This window comes from Dermacentor albipictus, chromosome 9 (genome assembly GCF_038994185.2).
Source record: "Dermacentor albipictus isolate Rhodes 1998 colony chromosome 9, USDA_Dalb.pri_finalv2, whole genome shotgun sequence".
NCBI lineage: Eukaryota > Metazoa > Arthropoda > Arachnida > Ixodida > Ixodidae > Dermacentor > Dermacentor albipictus.
In genome coordinates this window covers 9902401-9926634 of record NC_091829.1, presented here as the reverse complement: position 1 = coordinate 9926634, position 24234 = coordinate 9902401, and the positions used below count along the sequence as shown (strand labels likewise).

The following is a 24234-nucleotide window of genomic DNA, read 5'->3' as shown; positions in this document are numbered from 1 at the left end:
TGTCGAGACAAATAAAGACAGAATGTGAAGAACCACATCACATACAAAAGGTAGTGCAGGTGCCACACTCATATGCTATATGTAAACAAAAAATAAACAACAATTTGTCACTGTGTTTACACATATACTGGTGCAAGTGTGACATTAGCATGACACAGGCTTATAAGTGAGTTGTTAGCAATGTATCTTAAAATGTTGGCTAACAGCAGTGTCATGTTGTATACACGAGATACACTGATGCAGTCTTGATGAAATGGTTTAGAGGCTCCCATAATACAGTGACACATTGCCGATAAACAGATTTACAATATCCCTTATCGTTTTTAAAAGCAGTCAACTGCATCCTGAAGCATTTATTTGTAAGAGGTATCCTCATCCACATTTTTTTTTCAATTGTATTTCAATGTTTGCTGGTGGCACAACTTACAATGAACAACGCCTTCATGTAGAACAAAGCTGAATGGTCACGTGTGCGCAAATTCAAAGAAAGCACTTTTCGAGCAGCAGTGACTTGCTCGAGAAAGCTAAATCTTGCAGTTCCTTTATTTTTCGTGCTATTTTTGTGCTATGACTACACATTATTTTTCAAATGCGCATACCAAATGCATCTTCATCACCTGCACTGTGCAGATACTATATAGTAGAACCTCGTTCATATGTTTTGGAAAAATAAACGAAAAAAAAAGTGAACTAACTGGAAAAACGCACGATCTGAAGTAACTAAAACGTTGATGGACTAATTGTAGTTGGCATCTACGTAATGCAAAGTGTTGCGAGAATCGGTGTGGCACGAGGTGCCAATGTGTGTCGAGCTGGGTTATTCCCTATTAAAAGTTCGCAGTACACTTCCAACAGCACCATGCGCTCTGAAGCAACTATGTGAAAATGCTTATCACAATAGGGGCATGTGAGGACCTGGGAGGAGATTTGCTGGTACCGGAATAAGAATCTGAGAGCACACAGGCGTTTTCAGCTGCCACGGGGCGGGGGTATTGTGGTGGCCAGAAAACGTATCATATGGTTGCAGTTTGGTGATGCACTGAACGTTGGTGCTGAAATATTGTGTTTTTCAGGAACTTCTGAACCAGTAAAAAAATAAGCGCAACTCCATTCTGTCATTTTTTGTGTTCTTGATCGCAAATGTTGGTGCCGGGAAATTGTATGTAACAGGATCATATCAATGAAGTTCTACTTAATATGGTGTGACAACTGCTAGGTTTTAGATAACTTTAGATAATAGCATCAAAATGTATATGACGGCTCTAAGCGAGAGGTGCATACACAAATGGAAGGTGCAATACTTGCAATATTAATCTTTTAGGCCGAGGTGTCTAGGATGAAGTTGCAGTCAGTAACTTATTAATGTTATGTTTTTGTCTCGCTGTCCTTATGCCAAACTGTGATATGCCAGACATACTTTCTTATTATATGAATCGATTTGGTCTTTCGCTAAGTTGCATGCAACTTCATCAGTCCTTTTCTATGTGGTATGACACAAAGCTTTAATCACTTTCACTTAACGAAACACTAAACCATTTGTTTCAACAACTTCATCTACAGCTGTAATGGGACAAGTCAACTCACAGAAGCGTGGCTTAGCGATGACCACATCACTTGCATCACTGGGGGCACCAGGGCCAGCCTTGTTCACAGCCCGGACCCGAAACTGGTACTCCATGCCTTCAATGAGGTCAGGCACCCTAGCTTCGCATTTGTCGCCGATAATCTCGGCAGCCTTCTGCCACTTTGTGCTGAACTTGTCCTTCTTCTCTACAATGTAGCTTGTGACCGGCGCACCACCATCATTCGAGGGAGGCTGCCAGCTGAGGTCGACATGGTGCTTGTCCCAGTCCTTGGCAGTTGGCTTGCCTGGTTTGCCTGGCTCGTCTGCACAGGGGAAGAAGCACATGGTGCCAGTGTAAACATGTTTCTACACTAAATGCAAATAGAAATTAGCTTGTTAGTGTTGTCATAAAACATGGGAGGCAAGAAATAAAGAACAGTTGCCATGTGGCAGCTTGATGAAGCTTGTCATCGGCCACACAAGCAAGAAATGCCCCCATTAACAGTTCAGAAATCCACACATTTTTTATGCACACAGACAAAAAGGCATTTATTCTCTGTGAAGTGCTCACAGTCAATATTTTTCATCATGAAAATTGCATACCATTCTTGTGTTTGTAAATTTATCATAATACTGCTGCAATTTATTCTGGTACTAAACAAGGTGCTGTACTTTTCGTGCTGCACGTCCAAGATGTGCTCACGTTAAATTGAGTGAACTAGTTTTCTTCAAAGCAAGTACTCAAATTTTTCTAACTGTTCCGGCATTCTACACAGGCTGTATTTAAGTAAATTGTATCTAAACAAACAATTAAATTTCAGTAAGTAATGCTAAAATGAGGCAATAGAAATGTCAAATATAAATTTCTGGAGTCTTTTGTGCAAGGCTAATGTTATACATATTAGGGCTCAATATCACAAACTACAAGACAACCATGAACTGCTTTATTAAATCAATAAAAAACCATTGATGGTCACCCATGAGAAAAAAGAACTCGCTTCTGCATTGAATTAAAACATTCGTTAAGAGAACTTACGTAACTCAGAGCATTGCCCTACTCAACAGTAAGCATTGTTTGTTTACTCAAAGCACCAATAGCATTGATGATGTGTGGTGTTTTGTGGCACAAGGGCCACCAATAGCATTGATGGCACCGATTTCCCACATCAGCAGGCATAATTTGATAAAACCAACAAGAGGCCAGCATGGCCATTTATGGGAACTGAATATTGGTGCTGCTAAAAAAACTATGATGTCAGATACCAGATGAGGGCAAATTTAAGAGGCTTTTACTTCTTCGGTACAACCTCTATGCCAAAGCATTGCAGATGGGTGTGGTTTGATGATAACACTATGTAAGAGAACAAACTTGCACTCTCATTAAAACATAAGTTCAGGTACATTCCACTCACCGTAAGGGTTCTTGGCAATAATGCCCTGTTCCGTTTCGAGAGGTTCAGATTCACCCTCTGGATTGACAGCACGTACACGGAATTTGTACTCCTTGCCTGGAATCAGGCCCTTGACTTCAGCCTCTGGTTCTTTGGTGGTCATGACAGGCACCCAGCGACCGGTGTCTGTGTCCATTTTTTCCACCACATACTGCTGCACAGGCTCACCACCATCGTCTTCAGGCTTGTCCCATTTGAGCTTGCAGCCTTCGGCTGTTACGTCTGAAACCTCCAGGGGGCCCTTGGGCTTGGATGGCTTGCCTGTATGAGCAACAAAACACATGGAATACCAGTGAATACAGTGATCACAGCAATGGAAAAAGACACGATTTACTAGACACTGTTGGCAGCTTCTGGTATGAGAAATTGTTTCACTCTTTTACAGCCACACAATACATTGTGCAATGCAAATGTGACTAAAGAGGCCATGCAGTAAGCATCAAAGAGAATCAAAGAATCTATAAAGAATCATAGAGAGATATGATATGTTATTTTATGCAAAGGTACACATGTATCCTGCTTCTTTTAACAACTACTGCCAGTGTGAAATCCTGTGGGATGCCTGCAAGAGTGCAGAAAGTGCGCATTATAGCCCCTGACCCTACTACTTGCCATCTGTGGCTCGGTCACAAGGAAAAAAAGATTAAATTTTCTTCAACAAGAGGAACAAACTGCATCACAAAGTTTCCACTGAGGCATCAACAAGCAGGATAAACTGCTCCCTGAGGCTAACATGATGGGACAAGGGTGGTATGGAAAGAGACCACCTCTCCTTGGTTTGAATCAGCCCTACAGATTGCCTTACTGTCGCATGAGAGCACATGACACGACTTTACAATGAGGAATAAGCCTAACATCCTTTTTCTTATTTACAGGGAATTGCTCTCCTGTTTTGCTAGTCCCAGTAAGTTTTCATGTTGGGACAATTAAGTACACTGAATGCATGCCACTGTTTATTTTATTCCCCCTAAACATGCTGTGATTGCAAGTTGTTGCAGCTAATTTTGGGAAGGTGTGATGGAATGACTGTATGCAACTTGAAAAGAAGTCTACCCTTTGGACTAGAAATAAGGACTACAGCCTCATAACAACGTCACACGGTGCTTCAGATGCATTACACAACTCTCAGCTATATTACTATCCTCCAGAGCCCGGCCTTCTTCTGTTAGCGTTAAGTATATATGCTGTTACGAAACAGTAACTACGCTTGATTGCAGATGATTTATTTGCTAACTAAATCATGTAACAAACATAAGGTTGGCTAAATTAGCTCCTAGGCTATCTTGTACAGCAGCATGTATTGCATGCCAGCAGTTTCAGCATGAGTTAGTTGAACTTCGTGATAATGAAGCCACTTCTCACATGAAAATACCTCTTTTATATCCAATATTCATTATGAGCATGTATTTGTTACATGCTGATATTGGCGAGAGAAATTTTAGGTTTACTTCGCTATATCCGATAATTCATCCATGATATCCATGTTAGTTATACAGTAGACTTCTGTTAATTTGACTCTTGTTAATTAAATGTTTCGGCTAATTCGATTGCAACCAACAGCCCTGACCGGTGCCCACACATTTTTATGTGTCAGGACTTCCATTATTTTGATCTCAAAATTGGCCTTCACCAAATAAATCAAACTTGATTATTTAGCTTCGCCGCAATACAGCCATGTTATGCGGCAAAACACGCCATTAATTGCGGTGAAGGAGGAGGAGGAGGAAATAAAGAGAGAAGGCAGGGATGTTAATACTGCAGTGAAGCATTCCAAGACTGGGAAGGGGCCACTGTCACGGGACAAATTACACGTTTCTTAATTATCCAGGTGCTCATGCACTGCCTCCAGTCACAGTACGAGCACCGAGATGCCTAATAAGCATACTGGCAGCCATTCAGAGCTGCTTCTCACGTTGCTGTGGCGATTTGAGCCCTCATTTCACCCGCCATGTGTGTCCCGTATATGAGGCCGTTTACGGAGCCTAGTACATGTTTCTTAAGCCACGTACCAAGAAGCATAGAAAACACATCCGTGTTTTATGAAAGCCAGCGAAAGGGAAAGCGGTAAGATTGAAATGAGAAAACTCCGAAAGTCAAGGGGACATTTAAAGCCAACAAAAGAATGGGGATCTATCTAAAATTCTGAAGGTCTGCCAGTAAACTTAGGCATATCGGTGCTTGTACTGTGATCGGAGACGGTGCATGTGCATGTGTAAATTAAGGAACACCTGCTGTGTCCTGTAAGAGTGGCACATTTTCCAGCTTAGCATGCTTCACAGCGTTACGCGCGTGTACTGCGACGAAGCTAACTTTAAAAACAAATATTGCCGATTGAATTAATGGCATGCTTCACCGTTTTGCTTCCTTTTGTTTAATTAGACCCACCGGATAATTCCATCAGTTTTGCAGGTCCCCTCAAGATCGAATTGACGGATGTCGACTGTATACTGGAGAGGTGCAACAGTTTCTAACTGCAGTCTCACTGTGCTTGACAAATAATAAGATAGTTTTGTTTTACCTTCTATTGCTCAAGGTTGATTGCATAAAAAACATGTAAGTGACGAATTATGTATGTATTTTCATTGCTTAATATAGCCGATGTGCAGCGGGCATACTCACTGAGCACTTTGAGCTGAATGGATGCCTCATCAGTGCCATGCATGTTCTTGGCTGTGATCGTGTAGGTTCCAGTGTGGGCACGCTTGGCTCCCGTCAGGATGAACAGGGTGTGGTAGTCTTCAATGTCAATTTTGATTTTGTCGTTCGCTTTGAGAGGCTGCCCATTGCAGGACCACTCAATGCTCGGGCATGGTTCGCCCTTGACATCCACATCAAGTTTCAGTGCCTGGCCACTCTTAATGGTTGTGTCCTTAAGGTTGGTGCGGTCAATCTTGGGTGCCACTGCATAAGGTTGAAGAAGAAAAGAATTAACATAGTAACACAACGAATATGAAATACATACTGTTACATAGCAGCTTGTGCAACTAATATGTATCTGTAGATATTCTTTCTCGTAATAATGTAAACGGACATGCAGATGTGCTTATGAATATGCATGGTGCATGACACTAACAAAGTGGAGCAATTGCGGTAATATAAACAGCAAGGAAATAAATATAGCACTGTCTCCTTAAAAGGGCATCAACTATATGCTAACAAGAAAGTAGATTATATTAAGTTTTCCTTGCTTGTTTGCAATTTGGTGAATATGACTGCATCCTTCAATGGGTAAAAGTCTCAAGACCAGAACACCAGACCCCCATGTTACACCTCATATTTGTCACACATACTGATAAAGTGAGGCAAAGGAACTTAAATATGACAGAAATATTTTCCAAGTCACTCTGATTTCAGCTTGATAATAAGAAAAATTTCACACATGTGAACGATATGTTTGTGCTATAAAAAGCAGCAGGTATCTATAGTGAAAACCGCATAAATGACTTCTGTTTTTGCAGTCGCAGAGTCAGTGCACTGCTAGGCAGATGTACAAGGACATGAATTGACAAACACAAGTGTACATGTTCATACATGTGCCTAGAGGTGTGTTGCCATTATGCAACAACAATGGCCAGACCCAACTAGCCCCCCAATACCTCCTCAACAATCTCTGCTTAGTGCTTGCAAAGTGAAGAACTCACGCTTCCTGGGCTTGGCCACCACAGATCGAGAAGTGTCACTAGGCTCACTGGGTCCTTCCTTGTTGATGGCAATCACACGGAACTCATACTCCTCCCCTTCTTCCAGGTTGCTTACAGTGGCCTCATTGCTGGTACCAGGCACCTCCTTGGCCTTCTGCCACTTGTGCGTGCCCTTCTTGCGTTTCTCGACTGCATATGCTGTGATGGGAGTGCCTCCATCGCTCTCTGGCGGCGACCACTTGAGATCCACATGGTCACTGTCCCAGTCAGTTGGCTCAGGACGGCCTGGTTTGCCAGGTTCATCTGCACAGGTGCACAACCAGTCATGGTGTCAATGTATGCACTGGTTTTCCCTTGATATGTGCCAGTTGAGTAAATGGCAGATAAAAAGGCAGTGGATGAAAGTAATTCTATACCCACTTATTAGACAGAGGTTCACAGAAATAGAGACTTAGAATGATCAACTGTGATTGAGGAAGAGATGATTCTGGAGGCACCATTTTGACAAGCGTACGTGTCATTGTCAAAGCAACAACAGACAAGTTACCCTGATGTAGACAAGTCCTTTTCTCAAAACATTGGCTCTATAGACATCGCTTGTTCAACCATTGTGGATTATACCCACCTATATAGCACCTGTAGCAAACATATTTGTAAGACATATTTTTTGCTAACATACTTCTGTCGCAAAGTTTAGTCAATTATTGCTACGTCCACTTATTACAGCGTCTGTAACAAGAGCACCTGCAGAAGGTGAGGTCTATACAGATAAGCACTTGATGTTTCTTCCTCATCTCTTGATATCTCTTGCATTCAAGTGACTCATCTGCACAAACCCAGGTTTGTGTTCCAGTAAGTTTCAGCTTTTAATCAAATTAAGGTAGAAGGTGTCAAGTGGAAGAAACATGATAAGCAGGAGCCACATTATCCCACTTCAGAGAGAGACAGCAGGTCTTGCTGTGGTTCACTTGCATACACTTAATGGATCTGGCACACACTGACCATAATTCAAAGAAGAGTTATGCAAATCATGAACTCACAAACGAAATCATGGTTTTTACAGGGTCATTACATTATTTTATCATACTGTGTTTTCTTGTTCATTGCATCTCATTTGGAACTAATGTTAAGTTTCTACCTGCGCTGCAACTGTCACACAATTGGCACCAAAACAAAAGTCAAATGACAGATTTGAGCAAAAGAATAAGAATCCAAAGAGCACTTTACAAAATGACATGACTAAGCACAGTAAAGATCCTTTCAAAATGAAAATGTTGCACATGACTATTTTTAGCATTATAAAGGCTAGGATCCTTAAGGAAGCTATCGTAGCTCACATAAACAGACACAGATGGGTAGTGCTCATGGTGTCCTGTCGTGTGTTTCTTGTGCCTGTTTTATTTGAGCTATGATGGCTTCATTACCTATCACCCAACCAGCCCAAGAAGAAGTTATTTTGAGGCTAGGATAATTTATGGGGGATAGGTGGAAACTATAGCTGTAGTATGCTGGCATACTTAGTAAGAGGGTGAAATAGCCCAGATATTTAGTTAATATTCGTTTTTCTTGAATATGAAGTAAAAGACACGAAAAAGAAAGAAAGAAAAAGAAAAGAAACAACACAGATTTAGTTTAGCTTTATTCTTTGCAGCTTTTCTTTGCTTTTTATTTTTCTTTCTTTCTTTTTTGCATTGCTTCCAAGAGAAGTGAACTGTCAAACTTAGTACAACTGTGGCTAACATCACAACTGAATGGCACATTGCTCATGTACAATTATTATTGTATTACTAGCCACCAACAATCACAACAATCATGTATTTTTTTCCCTACTACCTTCCGTAACGCCTTTGGGCTATGAAGGTAAATAAATAAATAAATAAATAAATAAATAAATAAATAAATAAATAAATAAATAAATAAATATATAAATATATAAATAAATAAATAAATAAACTGTGTTTTATGTTTCTGACTTGAAAATAGTCTTGACAACTGTATTGCTTTTACTGGACAGATGCAGTTGCAAGCAGTTCACTTTGGTCACTTACCAAAGGGATTCTTGGCAAGCGTGCTTGTTTCCGTCTCAAGCTCCTCAGAGTCACCTTCCTTGTTCACAGCACGCACTCTGAACTTGTACTTCTTGCCTGGAACCAAGTTCTTGACCTCCAGCTTGGGTTCTGTTGATTTGCCAGCTGGCACCCAGCGGCCAGTTTCCTCATCCATCTTCTCCACCTCATAGCACTCAATTGGACAGCCTCCATCATCGTCTGGCTTCTTCCAGCTTAGTGAGCAACCATCCTTTCGGACATCGGACACCTCCAAGGGCCCATTCGGCTTGCCTGGCTTGCCTGCAGGAAATTCGAAAGAAAAGAATGAAGCTAAAACTACTCTCATATCACATCTTATTGATTTCAAGCTACTCAATCTTTCACTCAATCAAAGCTGGAATAATGATATACAAGAACTGACAATGTACTTTAACGAATCTACTGAAACCATGTTGTTGCAGTCACCTCATTAAGATTTAGTGTGTACAGTATAAGGGTGTCATGTTTGAATTGCAGAACATGAGAATTATTGTACATTTCAGGTAAACATGACCATGAAGAAATGTAATGTGTGTGCACTTTATGTGAGAATACATGAGCATTTCGGCAAACTCATATCACATCATTTTCAGGGGACAGCTATTTGTTTCAAATTTCTTAACAAAAACAGAAATTGTATCATTGTATCATAACTGCGGCTCAGACTGGCCTAACAAGGGCTGTACTTTTCACTGACAACATTTATATATACTTTTCAATTATTGCAGAACGTGGTGACATGCCCCAATATAAATATATAGGCAATTGGTGACATCACAATTCTTCTACTGATTATCCTGTAAATGCATTCAACAACCACATTACATTATTAATATGATGCTAATTGAAAGTTTGTCTTCCCAAAGGTTTTCTTTATCACAATTGCTTCTACTAATTTTAGCCCAATCAGCGCTCGCCAAAGTAATACCTCTGAAGGTGATCTGCATTAAATATGGCCTTAGATATTTCACCCACCTAGAACATTGATTTCCACTTCTGCCTCGTCTGTTCCAGAGTCGTTAGTAGCTTTGACTTTGTAGACCCCTGTCTCCTTGCGGGTGGCCCTCAGAATGTTGAACTTGGTGTTGTAGTCCACATTGTCGACCTGATAAACCTCGTCAGACTTGACCTCACCCTTGCCCACGTGCTCCCACGTGACCTTTGGCGGTGGCTCACCGATGATGTCCACATCAAAGCTCACCGCCTGGCCAACCTTTATCGTCAGGTTGCGCAGGTTGGTTCGATCAATGCGTGGTTTCACTGTAGAAGAAAGGTTACTGCATGAAACAGTATTTCTTCACGTTTCTATCCGAACAAAAAAACCTCAACAAAAGGTACGAAAACCTCAATAGATTTTATCCAAATATTTTCTGAATTAGCCCTTTAAAAGATTAAAATAAATATGCCACTAAGGTTTAGTCAAACTAAACCTTTAATGCTGAATATAGTTTGTTACTCAGCTGAGTAAAGCATCAAAACAGTGCTAGTTACACTATAGAATGATAGTTTCATTGGTGATGCTCTACTTAAGCAGTCGTAAGTCCACATGGTAGTCTATAGAAATGTCACAATGGTTTTTTGATGCACGCAATATGAGATACCACTCAGTTTCACAGTTATCCATCGAGAGCTTTAGAAAGAGCTAGAAGCAGAAAGACTGAAGACAGGGGTCATACTTACGGTGCTTGTGTTTCATGAGGTGAGGTGCAGTAGCCTCACTTGGCTCACCCGGACCAGCCTTGTTAACAGCTCGTACACGAAACTCGTACTTGTCGCCTTCCTGAAGCTTGTCAACCTTGCCCTCAGTCTTGTTGCCAACCACCTCAGCAGCGGGTGTCCAGTCATGGCTGTACTTGTCTTTCTTCTCAATGATGTAGCCCGTGATGGGCGCACCCCCATCCTTGATTGGCTCATCCCACTTGAGCACCACGAAGTCTTTGTCATAATCAGTGATGACTGGCATACCTGGTGCCCCGGGTTCATCTGCCATGTTGCATGCATACAACGTGCTAAATGAGTTTCTGAGGCCCTTTCCATGTACGGCTGCCCACATTTTACTTCTGCTGTAACAGTTGTGTGAAGCCAACCTTTCTCCATTCTCAAGTTTTATGAAATGGATATTAGCTGTGTTGCATCTCACTCACAATATACTTGAGTGTTCATGAAGACAAAGTTCCTGAGCTATCTGAAATTAGATGCAGCCTTGCACAAATTGAAAATAATGCTTGTTCATGTAAAAAAAATCCAATAAACGCTGTGTGATATGACGGGTCAGACTGAACAAATTGTACAACGGCAGCACATGCCTACTAATTCATCTCCCTGTAATGGCTACATGACTTATGATAGTCACAAGTGTGACATATGGCTGATGAGATATAACTTCTACAGAATGTATAATAACATATCAAATTTTTCCTACACCACCGGTGACATGCAACTAACTGCAGCCAAGCAGCACAAGTACCTTGGATTAGTGATTTCAAATGACTTTAGATGGGAGGCACACGTTAACTATGTTACGCCGTCCGCCTTAAAGAGATTATTCTTCCTTAAAAGGCGACTCCAATCTGCACCACCACCACCAACAAAGCTCTTAGCCTACAATACCTTTATTCGACCTATACTAGAATATGCAAAGGGTCCCGGCCACAAATAATTTAGTTGAAAACCTGGAAGGTGTGCAAACGAAAGCTATGAGGTTTATCCGCAACAAATATGGTTTATTCGATTCACCCTCATAATTATTTGAAAGACCTGGACTTTCAACATTATGTAACCACGCTAAATTCACACGCCAAAAATGCTGTTCCATATTCTTCATAAACAGCTTAAAATCGACAGCTCAAGGTTTGTATCCAATTCTGAAACTAGACAATCACACCACAAACATTATAACCTTCCAAGAATACAGTTTCAACACAAACTGCTTCAAATATTCTTTCTTCCTGCAGGTAATTAAAGAATAAAATAGATTACCCAAATGCATAACTAGTTGTAATGACGCATAAATTTTTAACGCTACTTTAAGATCACTTACGTACCACCGACAGTTAAACTCTTGCGTACTTTTCTTATGTTCTAGTGTAATTCTTGGTACTTTACAGAATGTGATCATTATGTGCTGCACGTCTGTGCATAACGTTTTTACCATAAGATTCTTGCTCCCTCATATTCTATAAAATCTGTAACTGCGTATTGATACTTTCTTTATCTGAAAATGTTTTTCTTTCTTGTTTTCTTTTGCCCTGCAATAGTTCACCACTGGGACTGGCAGTATGTAATAAATAAATAAATAAATAAATAAATAAATAAATAAATAAATAAATAAATAAATTCAAGATCGATCGCACTGAAACTGAGCTGATGTTTGTCATAAAAATTTTGCTGTTGCTATCAATTTGTTTGCATTTGCATATTTGCATATTTTTGCCCTCAAAGTTCTTTTTGATATCCCCCAAATATCACATAACTAAGTTCTCAGAGTATGAGTGAAAGAAGGTTTTATGAAGGGTATAGCATGTTCATGAGCACTGACATGGTGACATGGGTTATATTGACTAGTTTAATGTTTGATGGTGCTGTGCCAGCCTCAGGACAACCTTTCGGTCTTGGCATCTTGATTTCTTCATATTCTTTTTTTATTGCATGGTGTATGGAATTTACATTGAAATGAAATGACTTCACTGCGTGAGTTACCCATTAGTTGTTAAATAGCACACTTTCACTACGTCTGCTGAAGAAAGCTAAGAAATGATGAAAGGTAATGTATGTAAAAAGCTGACTTCATGATGACTACCAAAGTTGACTTGCCTCATACCTGTAAGGTCTGTTGGTCCAATGATTGTACCACCACATTTGTAGTTAACACTGTGAGACGACACCAAGTGTGTATAAAGAGCATGTTGCAGATGTGTACAACCACAGCCCTTAGAGATCTGATGCTGTAGACTTTCCATCGTTCGAGTCAATGCCCTATTTTGAAAGTGTTACGTACATTTTATGTACACGTTATGTCATTTGATGTTGCCTGCGGTTAAGCTGTAAGGCTTTTCTTGTTTATAGCAATAGTGTGCATATTTGAGAGAGAGCTGTGACGACTGCTGTTATGGTGCACAGATGCTCCACATCATCTGGTTACAGTTCTGATTTGTGTTGCACAAAGTACCTGTTACTGTAAACCTCTAAATAATGAACAAGAAATAGCTGATAAGTCATGGGTGATATTATGTGTTTCTTCTTCAGCATTGAAGTTAGAGCTGCACACACATAAGATATGGTCACTCCTAAAATAAAACATTATTCATGTGTCCTTATCCAAAAAAATTAACAAAACAAAGCTTGCTATAACAATAAAAACATAGAAGCATTATCTGAATCATGCCAAGCGATTGAGTGGTTCACATACGCATCTGCATACAAACAAATGAAAAATTTTCATAAAGAGCAATGCAAGCTGCCAAGAGTGACTCACAGATCTTGAGATGCCCCTTAATTTGCTTAATGTTTGCAGTACTGCACTTCTAGTAAAATGGAAGTACACAGGCGAATAATCACAAAGTTCTTGTTTTTGGAGAAATATGCAAGAAAGCAAAAAGGTTGCTTCCCATTAGGCTGTTTAAAATCAATCTGTTTAGCTGTAAGCACTACAAAAGGCAGTTCCCAAATGTGTGCCCAGAGTAGCTGCGATCAAAACTTATTTGCACAAAGCTTAATACCATAAAGTACAGGACAAATTGTGCGAGTGACAAGAGCTGTTGCCAAGCCCTGCAGCATGGTTCTCGTAAAACTTCTGGCACTCCAACACTCAAGACTCCGTCAATAAGCAGATTATGTGTAGCAGTGAGGTTTGATAGGTTGCAATGCAGTGGCACCACTAACAACAGCAATAGTACTACCGTACTACCTGAGGACACCACCAAGCTGCAACATTCACGGAATAAAACAAGCTGAGCACTGCCTTGCCGGAACAGCCAAACTCCGACTCGTTTTCAGACCACTACATTATGAAGTGCTGAAGGTTTCATAGCAATGGCAGTGCTTAAACCAGGCAGCAGCTCTAGTAAAGCATGGCGTAGCTTTGAAACTTTGCGAAAGCTGTAAACATAACACCAGCCCGCGGAAGCACTAGTGTTTATGCACCCGAATCCCCCTTTGATGATGACACTTACACAGAAGCTTGGTGCAGATAAGTCAAAGGAACAAAGACTTTCTGAAGAACCATAAAGTCAAGTGATGCAGTGCTCACCGTATGGGTTCTTGGCAAGGGTTGACCGCTCTGTCTCGAGTGGCTCTGATTCACCCTCATTGTTGATGGCTTTAACACGGAACTGGTACTTCTTGCCTGGTTCTAGTCCAGTCACCTTCATTTCAGTGGCATCCTTGTCAGCTTTTCCACAGGGCACCCACCGGCCAGTTGCGGTATCCATCTTCTCCAGCTGGTACCCCTCGATTGGAGTGCCACCGTCATCTTTAGGTTTGTTCCATGACAGCTTGCATCCCTTAGCGTCCACATCTGTAACCTCCAGTGGTCCCTCGGGTTTGGAAGGCTTGTCTGTGAATAGCATGGGGCACCGCTGCAAAATCTGCTTAGATACTGCAGCTAGCAGTTTCCATCCATTAACTACTTGGCCAAGAGAAGCCATATAACTGAAGTGCTAACTGACTGGAAGGCAAAAGAAAGGTACTATTAACCTTACTGTACACGTCAATTAAGCTTAAGTCGATGTACTAGTTCCTCACCATGTACACTGATATTTCCGAGCATTACTGACAAAAAGTTACTCTACAGTAACTCCACAAACCAAGGTGCACTATTACTTTGGCTGCTCGTTAAAACAACAAACAATAACTTATCATAGATGTTGTCTTTTACAACTTTTTCAATACACACAGTGTTTTAAACATGTTTCATAACACCCAGCAAGCTACAGCTTATGGTTCTCTTGCTTTAGCAGTGAGAATGAGGTTAGCCATAGTAGTGTCAATACTATAAGTTATGTTTCAGAATGCCATTTCTGTTTGTGCCAGATATATAACCACCATGAATGGCTGACAATTGATGAATACCATGCTAGCCTGTGCAGCTAGAAGGTTGGATGTTGCTTACCGAGGACGAGGATCTCTATGGTCTCTTCGTCTTTTCCTGAAGAGTTCTCCGCTTTGATGGTGTACTTGCCAGAGTGCTTGCGGGCCACCTTGCCTATACACAGGAATGTCTTATAATCCTCATCTTCAATCTTAATGACATCACCCTTCTCCAGTTCTTTTCCATTGAAAAGCCATGTTGTTTTTGGTGGAGGTTCGCCTATAACTTCCACATTAACCTTGGCAACGTGTCCAGCACGGACAGTGATGTTCTGGAGGTTGTCCCGCACAATCTTTGGTGCCACTGCAAGCAAGACGCAACTTTGTCAAAACTTGTTTTAAGCCATGTGACTGCCCAAATGTGTGAGAAAATTTGCTAAAATTTAACATTGATAACCTAGTTTAAGTTGTAAAAGGCATCACAGATCTTGCTAAGTAAGCCCAACAAAATGTCATGTCTCTCTGTAGAGCAGAATTACCACTGGCTTAGATGAGGACTTCCTAACATTATTAATAAGTCTTTCAAGATGACACACACAAACAAATCACTCACTTCTGTGAACTGCTACACCTAGAAATTCTACTATATCTGGGTCAGTACCTATGAAAGCAACAGCATGAGGACACATTAATAAATGTGCAATCCACATTGATGTCATCAATCAGTTACTCCATGCATACGGTTTCTATTGCCTTTATGCATGAGGAGCATAAAACACAATGTAGGATATTTGTGATAATGTTTCACCTGTACTAAATAATAACTGTTGAGATTGCTTAGCCATAGGAAATCGATTACGTACCTCTTCCTTAATGTCAGCCATCATGGTACATGCAAACTGCGAGATTCAAAAATGCTGCTAAAATTGATTTAAACATTTTGGTTTTGCGATCAACAGGTGCTGAGAGTGCGTATGTGTGACTATTTCGCATTGTGAGCTAGACATTTTAAAATAAGCACAACTACACACCAAACGATTTGCAAGCAAGAGCATGTGCACTAGGAAGCTGACCGGCTGAACTAAGTATAGCAGACCAGCTGACTAGCGACACTACGTGGAGCCAGTTGGCCCCTGCTCACATCCAACATAAGGCGCACAACTTTCACCTCAAAACAGGCCACCCAACAAGAGCAACACTCCAGAGCATGGGAAACGTTTCTGCCTTACATCATACAGAAATCTTTGACTGTTTCTGCAGAGTAAATGCAAAAATAGAAAAATTAAGGGCAAAGTGAGAATTGAGCTTACAGAATCGCTCCTTGCAGAGGTGTGTTCCTGTTGGCTCGCTATGCTCGCCTGGGCCAGCCTTGTTGACTGCCCGCACGCGGAACTGGTACTGCTGTCCCTTCACCAGGCCTTCCACCTTGGCCTCGGGCTTGGAACTGTTCGTCTCCAAGCAGGGCTCCCAGTGGCCGCCAACCCTGTCCTTCTTCTCGACCACATACCCAGTGATGGGCGCACCTCCATCATCCTTGGGTGCATCCCACTTGAGGTCGACATGCTTCTCGTCCCAGTCCACAATCTCAGGTTTTCCTGGCTTGCCTGGTTCGTCTGTACCAAAGCAGCAACACAGCAACATGTGTCAGTAACAGGCTCATGCATGAGAAACTTTGGCAATTCTGGTTGGTGAGGTATCCATAGTGTTGACATTCTGCAGTTTCGTGTGAATAATCTGCCCCTACATATATTTACAGCACCTTTAGAGCATAGCAAATCAATGAGTTTGAAACTTAATTGGCTAATCAACTTATTCTGATGGTGAAACTGCTTCACAGAAAACTCTATTAACAAGGCCATTAAGAACTGGTGTGCACTTACCGTATGGGTTCTTAGCAAGTGTTGGTCCATCAGTGACTAAGGGCTCCGATTCTCCTTCGGCATTGACCGCCTTCACACGGAACTGGTACTGCTTTCCAGGTATGAGCCCGGTCACAGGACACTCGGTCTTGTCAGGGTCCACTCGTGCCACGGGCACCCAGCTGCCTGTCTGCGTGTCCATTTTTTCCACGACATATGCTTGAAGTGGCTTGCCACCGTCGTCTTCTGGCTTGTTCCACTTTAGTTTACAGCCTTTGTCGTGCACGTCAGACACCTTGAGTGGACCTCCTGGTCTTGAAGGTGCAGCTATGAAAAGAGTGATCACAAAAAGAGGTCAAGAAAAGGTTAACCAAGTGAAGACTACCAAGTAAGGTACACAACTCAGAGAAAGAAAGAAATTGTTATTGAAAAACAATGTAGTACACTACCATCTACAGGATGCATGTTATACTGAAATTCATGCCAAAGAAATTATAATAAAATTCATCTCTATTCAGAACATCTAGAAGCAACACCAACAAGGAACGCTCGTGAGCTGTGTCTGCCTTCTTTTACTAGCCCAAGGCATAATATGCGGGCAAGGTCAAAAGTTTATGGGATGCAGGTTCCACAAAAAAGTTTAATGTCAGTCTAGTTTAAGCTTTTGACCCTGCCTGTATGTAAGCTTGGCCAGCATGCATTCAACATTTTTGTCATAAGCCTTTGTTTTTCCTACTCATAGTAAGGAGCTTTTACCAAGCCTAGAATGTCTTGTTTCATCCTAACACCTGTATATTGTCGCGCCATCCAAACTTAATATGCCATACAAATTATGCTGTGTGGTAGCATAGGACTACTTCCAAGTTGAAATTAAGCATAAAGTACTGAATAATTCAGGTGCAGTGACAGTTAATCCCATATACTCACCAAGAACGATAATTTCAACTTGTGCTTCATCTTTTCCGTGCTCATTTTCAGCAATGATCTTGTAGAGGCCAGAGTCCTTGCGTTGAGCATCATTGATGTTCAGTTTGGTGTTGTAATCAACATTTATGACCTCCACATTATCTTTAGTCTCAACTATCTTTTCCACCAGCTTCCAGGTGACCTTCGGTGGTGGTTCACCACGAATGTTGACATCAAGACGGATTTGCTTGCCCTTCTTGACCATTGTGACGTCAAGGTTTGTGCGGTCAATGTATGGTTTCACTGATGACGAGAAAAAAAATATTGGCAGAAAGCAGAGTAAGCAACCAAGTTAAAACACATCTCACATCTTTCAAGATAAGAAAATGCTTAAATGCTCAAGGAAGACCTCAAGAAAGTCTACTGTAACAGACAACCAATAAATGATGGAAAAAGTTGTATTACAGATTAAATCATTGCAGATTCTCCAATAAACCGAGTATATCAGCTAAACAAGAGAAACACATAAGTACATAGTAGCTGCATAAATTGAGAAAAAAGAAGTACGTGCACCGTCTTATTTATATAGAATTTCTGAACGTGTAGATTACATATACTTGTGGCTAAATAGTAAATGCCTCTTGTCATCCTTACACATACATCTAGCTACGTATAAAGAGTTTAGAACAAAATGTACTGTTGAAGGTGAATGTGAATCATTAATTGGCAAGCAGTTAGGAAAACGAAGGAATACACTGAAATAAATTTTATGTTGTCCTATACATTAACTGCTCCTTGGCTGCTCCTTACAACTAATACAACATAACACAAACAGAACATTGATTAAACTGATATATTTGCAATTCAAGGCCTGTGCCACCATAATGGACATGACATTTACATAACTGCTGCTTAAAAACAGCAGGTGACTGCATCAGCCTGGCCCATATGGGTTTTTTTATCACTTAAGTACACATGTTAATGCACGTTCCTGCCACATGAAACAGAGCTGAGATACTGAACACTAGGGTCAGAGTTTGCAGCTTTGATAGATGGCTGAACTGACACCTTACATATCTCTCACCATATAAACAAGGTAGACATTCTTCTCTTAGAATCTTGATTAGCAATAGTCTTCAGTGTGATGACCATTGCTGAGATTATACTGAAAGTATGAGACTGTTCACCTTGTGCTGCTCTTCACAGAGTATGTAAAAATACCTATATTAATACCACAAGCAAAACAGCTAGTGCTTGATAAACTTTGACAGCTTATGGCACCTTTAAATCTCAAGAAACTGTCACAGTTTCAGCTGGTAGTTAAAGAAGTTCACTGCAAAACAGAGAAGACACAAGAAGAAGGAATATAACATGACGAATGCTGTCTGTTTGATGTCCTCACGTTCATTCTATGGTGGCTTGTCATGTTAATTTCTCTCTGTTGGGCCTATTTTTGGTGCGAAGTTCTTAATGACAGAAATATACCTCAGCAAACTACAAGAGGCTGTAATTTAAGTAGTAGTTGTACTCTTGCTTAGAAATTTTTTTATAAGCCAACCTAATGGGCTCACAGTAGCAGGCTAGTAAGCAATGGGTCCACCAAGTTGAATCAGAATAGTGACACTTACATTTTCTGTGTTTGACAGTGTGCATCTGTGTTGGCTCGCTGGGTTCGCTGGGACCTGCCTTGTTGACAGCCACCACCCTGAACTGTAACTCAGTATTTTCTTTGAGGCCAGCCACTTTAGCCTCTGTCTTGGAGCCAGGCACTTCGGCAGCCTTCTCCCAGTCAATGCCGAAGCGATCCTTCTTCTCTATAACATACTTCTCAATCGGGGCACCACCATCACTCTTTGGTGGCTCCCACTTAAGGTCCACGCTGGTGTTGTCCCAGTCAACCAGCTCGGGTGTTCCTGGCTTGGTTGGCTCATCTGGGTGGCAGACATTGTTGACAGTTGCATTCAGATTACATCTTGTGCCTTGTATGTCACTTTATAGAATGCACTTCTGATAGGCCAATTACACTGGAGGTATTGCTAGTGAGAATCACACAGCTCAATGACTACTACATTCATTATTGTTACGAAACCTAATGTAATGCATTGAGAGTAGAAAGACCAATTACAAACATGATAAAAAATGCATCAAATAAAATGAAGAAGCATGCATTCCCAGCAACCCAAATTGATCTCCTGAAGCAAATGACAACATCCCACATGCTTCCCACCGGCTGAAAATAATGCCAATGCACTTGTTAATCTACTAATCATGTTCCCTCTACAGGATGACTGAAAGATATGCCGAAACTTAGACAATTCAAAGAGTATGGCATCTATTATCCGAACAGTAATGTTGGAACAGACAATGAGGAAAGAAGGTTTTTATGATGACTGCATTATGAGGCCAGTGCTTACCATATGGGTTCTTGGCAACTGTTCCCTGGAGGGTTTCCAGTGGTTCGGATTCACCCTCATCATTGACAGCAGTGACCCTGAACAGGTACTCCTTGTTGGGGGTCAGGCCAGTGACCTCAATCTCCGGCTTGTCTGTCTTGCCAACACGGGTCCAGCGACCAGTCTCCTTGTCCAATTTTTCAACTTCATAATGGTGCAGTGGACAGCCACCGTCATCCTTTGGCTTGTTCCACTTGAGCTTGCACCCCTCCTTGTGGACATCCTTGACCTCCAGTGGTCCTTCGGGTTTGGCTGGTTTGCCTTTGATAAGAGAAAAAAAATTGCAGCTTAGGAAAAAATTGTCGGCTTAGGTAGATATAATTATATACCTTCAGTCCCCATAAGTAGGTGAATAAAAAGATGCAGAGAAAGTGTGATGAAATAGTTCAATGGCTTAGGCTGTGTGCATCGAATGCAGTTCACATACTGTGAATTTAAAGTGATCACTTTGAAAGGCTGACCACTTAATAATTACAGTAATTGGCCTAGGATTTTCCACTTAACACATAAAACACATCTGGTTGTGTTTACAGTGAGTGCCATGATTTGCTTCATGACTGGTTTTATTGGTTGTGGAGTGTAATGATATTTTTGTTAAGCTGTCGTGTTAAGCTGTCGTGTTTATACTGTCACGTAGTCGTGACGTCAAAGAACACAGTAGCAGTACTGTGAAAGACAAAACTAGCTTTTATTGGGCGAACCTGTGCCCACGAAACAGGCTACACTTAAAGCACAACGATAGCGGCGAACACAGTCGGCGATTGTCGTAAATCTGCTCAGCGGGTCAAGCGCGTCAGCTTTTATACAGCAGTCATCGAATGTTCCAGATTAATCGTTCGGACCCGCGTGCCTTCCACAAAGTTCTACACCATTCGTGTCAAGCGATGAAATCAGATAACACGAGGTTCGGCGACAACAGACAGCGGATAGAAGCATCGATAACTTTCCAGAAACTTCTTTTACATGCAGGCGCGTCCTGCGCTGCACGATAACATTTGTAAGGCGGCCAAACGTGATCGCCCGATAAAGATAAGTATACGTGTCAATACAAAGGCACAAGAACACTTGCAATCCTGTATGCTAGCTATTTAAGACGTAAAGCACACTTTTTCTCACAACTGGTATATTCCAAACTCAATAAAGAAAGCATTATTTATAATGATGAAGTTAAAGTGAATGTTGATTAACATTCACTCACTCAAGGAGTCACAACAAATAGAATGTACCACCCACCAAGAATAGTGATGTCGATCGAAACGGAGTCCTTTCCATTCCTGTTGGTAGCAGTGATGGTGTACTTTCCAGACTGCTTGCGAAGGGCTTTGACTATACCAAAGTCAGAATGGTAGTCTTTGTTCTCAATGGTTGTGTTCTCATCAGGGCTGAGCTTTTGCACAGCTTCACCAAACGTCCAGACCACTTCAGGTGGTGGCTCACCAATGATGTCAACCTCAAAGGTGTGAGACTTTCCCACCTTCAAGATAATATTCTTCAGGTTGGTGCGGTCAATGCGAGGTTTCACTGAACGACAGAGAGGAGGACAGGAAAAAGGTCATTGGGGATTGTTTGTGCAAAACGCATGCAGTAAACAAACCGTGCGTGGCAGACATAAAAACGACCAATAAACTTTTGCTTTTATCAAAACTTAGATTTTTATGTTTAATGCCTTTCTGTTAAACAACATGCATGTCCTTTCTGCTATGGCTCACTTGCTTTTGATACGCAAATGCCACTTTAATTGCCTCATTTAAATTGCATACTTCAGTGTTCAAGTTCACCACTTAATTATGAGGCAGTGTTACCATACTCTAGAAATGCACCCGCTCAAAGTAATCGTGGTGTTAGTGATCCAAGATCGTGGTGTTAGCTAAAGATGAGCTACGATGCCCTATGGCAGAATTCTTCCTAAATGTTTTCTGTCCAGCTGCTGTCAACAGCTTAAGTTTATGATGAGCATGCTCTGTTGGTTTGTTAGCATGGTAACATGAATAAAAAATATAGACCTGTGTTAACCAATCTCCTAATGTTTCTATAATCATGCCATTCAATAAGAGTACTATATTATAAACCTTCTTTTGTTCACTGCTAAAGCAGTCTTGTCAGTCGAAGTTAGGTTTCAAGTGGCTCCATTTACAATAGCACCTGCAACCTAGTAAACCATTAGCTTGCTCCCACGTGGTTTACTGTGACAAAATTCTACAGTCAAACCTCAATATAATAAACACCGATATAGAAAATTACTGAATACAATAAGTAAATGCATGAAATCTTTCTTGCTGAGATCAGCCTCTAATAAATATATGCTTCTTAATGAATATCCAATATAATAAAGCTATTTTCTTGTTGGATACAAGTTTGTTACCCCCCAATGAGGTTTCACTCTACTACATTACGGATGCTCACATTTCAGTTCGACCCAGCAGCACACCTGCACAGCATGAATTTCCATTTACACACACACTAAAGGTGACCACTCACAGTTGCGGTGCTTGACAATGTGGTTCTCAGTGGGTTCGCTGGGCTCTCCCACACCGGCCTTGTTGACAGCTCGCACCCGGAACTGCATGACCGAGTTCTCCTTGAGGCCGTTTACGGTGGCCTCGCACTTGTCACCGGGTGTCTTGAGGGCTTCCACCCAGTCAGAGCTGTGCTTCTCCTTCTTTTCCACAATGTAGTGCAGGATGGGGCGCCCACCATCGTTAGTCGGTTTGTCCCACTTGAGGTCCACCTTTGTGTTGTCATAGTCCACAATCTCTGGCTTGCTTGGCTTGCCAGGTTCATCTATCAAGGCAAATTTTGTGGATGAGCAGCAGACCATAAGGGGCAAAGAGCACTGCTGCATCATACTACTTCACATGAAGGAACACCAAGTGCTGCCAAACTCTTGAGTATTGATACTTCAATAAATTTACTTAACTTTTTTCCTGTACATTACCCTGACACCTACTTTTCTTATCTCCGTTACCCTCCACCCCATGCACACACACAGAGGTGCGCTTTTCACATCTCCCAGAGTGACATTGCACGAAGTATGAGACAGGACATAATATAGCATTGTCACATGTGTATAAAGGGCATAACTCTCGGCAACAGTGTGCTAGTTCTTGCATTATCACTCTGTTCAGCAGCACTCGCATGCACTAAGAATAGGCTTTAATCTTATCGCCATTGACGCTGAAAACCAACTTCATTCAGTGCACGAGAACTAGTAGGTGCTGGTAACGAGAGCACTGGATTTGACCCTTTTGCAATGAACCTGCTCAGTTTTTGAGACATGAGAGCCACAAAAATACTGAATTTCAACTTTTGCAGCAACCTAAGCGAGCAGCTAGAATTTTATGGCTGCACTGTGCACTTCAGTGTGCAAGGCACGTAGAAAACTCAAACATTTAAATGCCTTAGCTGCTCTTGCACAAGTCCAGGACACAAACAAATGCAATTTTTTATGGCTACTTGTTTCGGAATGTACAGTGAACACTTGCCCACAATCTGCTGCTGGTGCACAGACTTTCGCAATGTCTGGCCTGATACTGAAATCATAGCAAGTGATGCAGACACAGGTACACAGACATGAACAGTGTACTACTTACAAGTGAAATTTTATTTTGAGAAGTGACATATTTGTACCAGAGTTTGTCAAGTTTGTCGATGCTTGTACCAAGTTCAATTGTTTGTGTTGTAGAACTCATGCACAAATGCCACTTTTGAAAATAAGACTTTAGCTGTAAGTAGCACACCATCCCTGTCTGTCTTCCCATGTCCACCTCCTGCTTCCAACAGAAACCTAGTTCATTTTTTGTTCCCCTGGATTCTTTTCCAATACACTGCCAGCTGCTCACACTGTCTAGGCAAACAGCTCACAAGATTAAACACAGTTCTTACCATAGGGGTTCTTGGCCACAATGTCATCTCCCGTCTCCAAGGGCTCAGATTCGCCTTCCTTGTTGACAGCTTTGACACGAAATTTGTACTTCTTGCCCTTTTGGAGGCCATCAATGCGAGCTTTAGTCTCTTTGGGGCCCACCTCTCCGGCTGGCACCCAACGCCCTGTGTCTGTGTCCATTTTTTCCAAGACATAGCCCTTCAGGTCCTGGCCACCCGTATCGGGAGGTGGTTTCCACGAAAGTTCAACGTGGTCTGCACGGACTTTCTCTGGTTTCAGCGGACCTCCAGGCATGGCAGGCTTGTCTGCAGCATCACATAACAGACAGTTTGTCATTGGACTTCTTGCATGTATTGCAGACCT

The 24234-nt window shown here is 41.5% G+C and overlaps 1 protein-coding gene across 5 annotated transcripts in view; it reads right to left on the bottom strand.

Annotated features, from left to right (window-relative positions):
* Positions 1–24234, bottom strand: part of bt (projectin protein bent) — a 250126-nt gene that overhangs the window by 82717 nt on the left and 143175 nt on the right. For all 5 annotated transcript variants that reach the window (XM_070525700.1, XM_070525701.1, XM_070525702.1 and 2 more), the window contains 17 exons: positions 23871–24176; positions 22467–22769; positions 21222–21509; positions 19950–20249; positions 19164–19466; positions 17557–17838; positions 16651–16956; positions 16081–16383; positions 14853–15134; positions 13992–14297; positions 10424–10726; positions 9719–10003; positions 8705–9004; positions 6657–6959; positions 5635–5916; positions 2977–3276; positions 1585–1887 (listed from right to left, as the gene is read on the bottom strand). In XM_070525700.1, the coding sequence (XP_070381801.1) occupies positions 1585–1887; positions 2977–3276; positions 5635–5916; positions 6657–6959; positions 8705–9004; positions 9719–10003; positions 10424–10726; positions 13992–14297; positions 14853–15134; positions 16081–16383; positions 16651–16956; positions 17557–17838; positions 19164–19466; positions 19950–20249; positions 21222–21509; positions 22467–22769; positions 23871–24176 (5055 nt within the window). The remainder of the gene's footprint in view (positions 1–1584; positions 1888–2976; positions 3277–5634; positions 5917–6656; positions 6960–8704; positions 9005–9718; positions 10004–10423; positions 10727–13991; positions 14298–14852; positions 15135–16080; positions 16384–16650; positions 16957–17556; positions 17839–19163; positions 19467–19949; positions 20250–21221; positions 21510–22466; positions 22770–23870; positions 24177–24234) is intronic.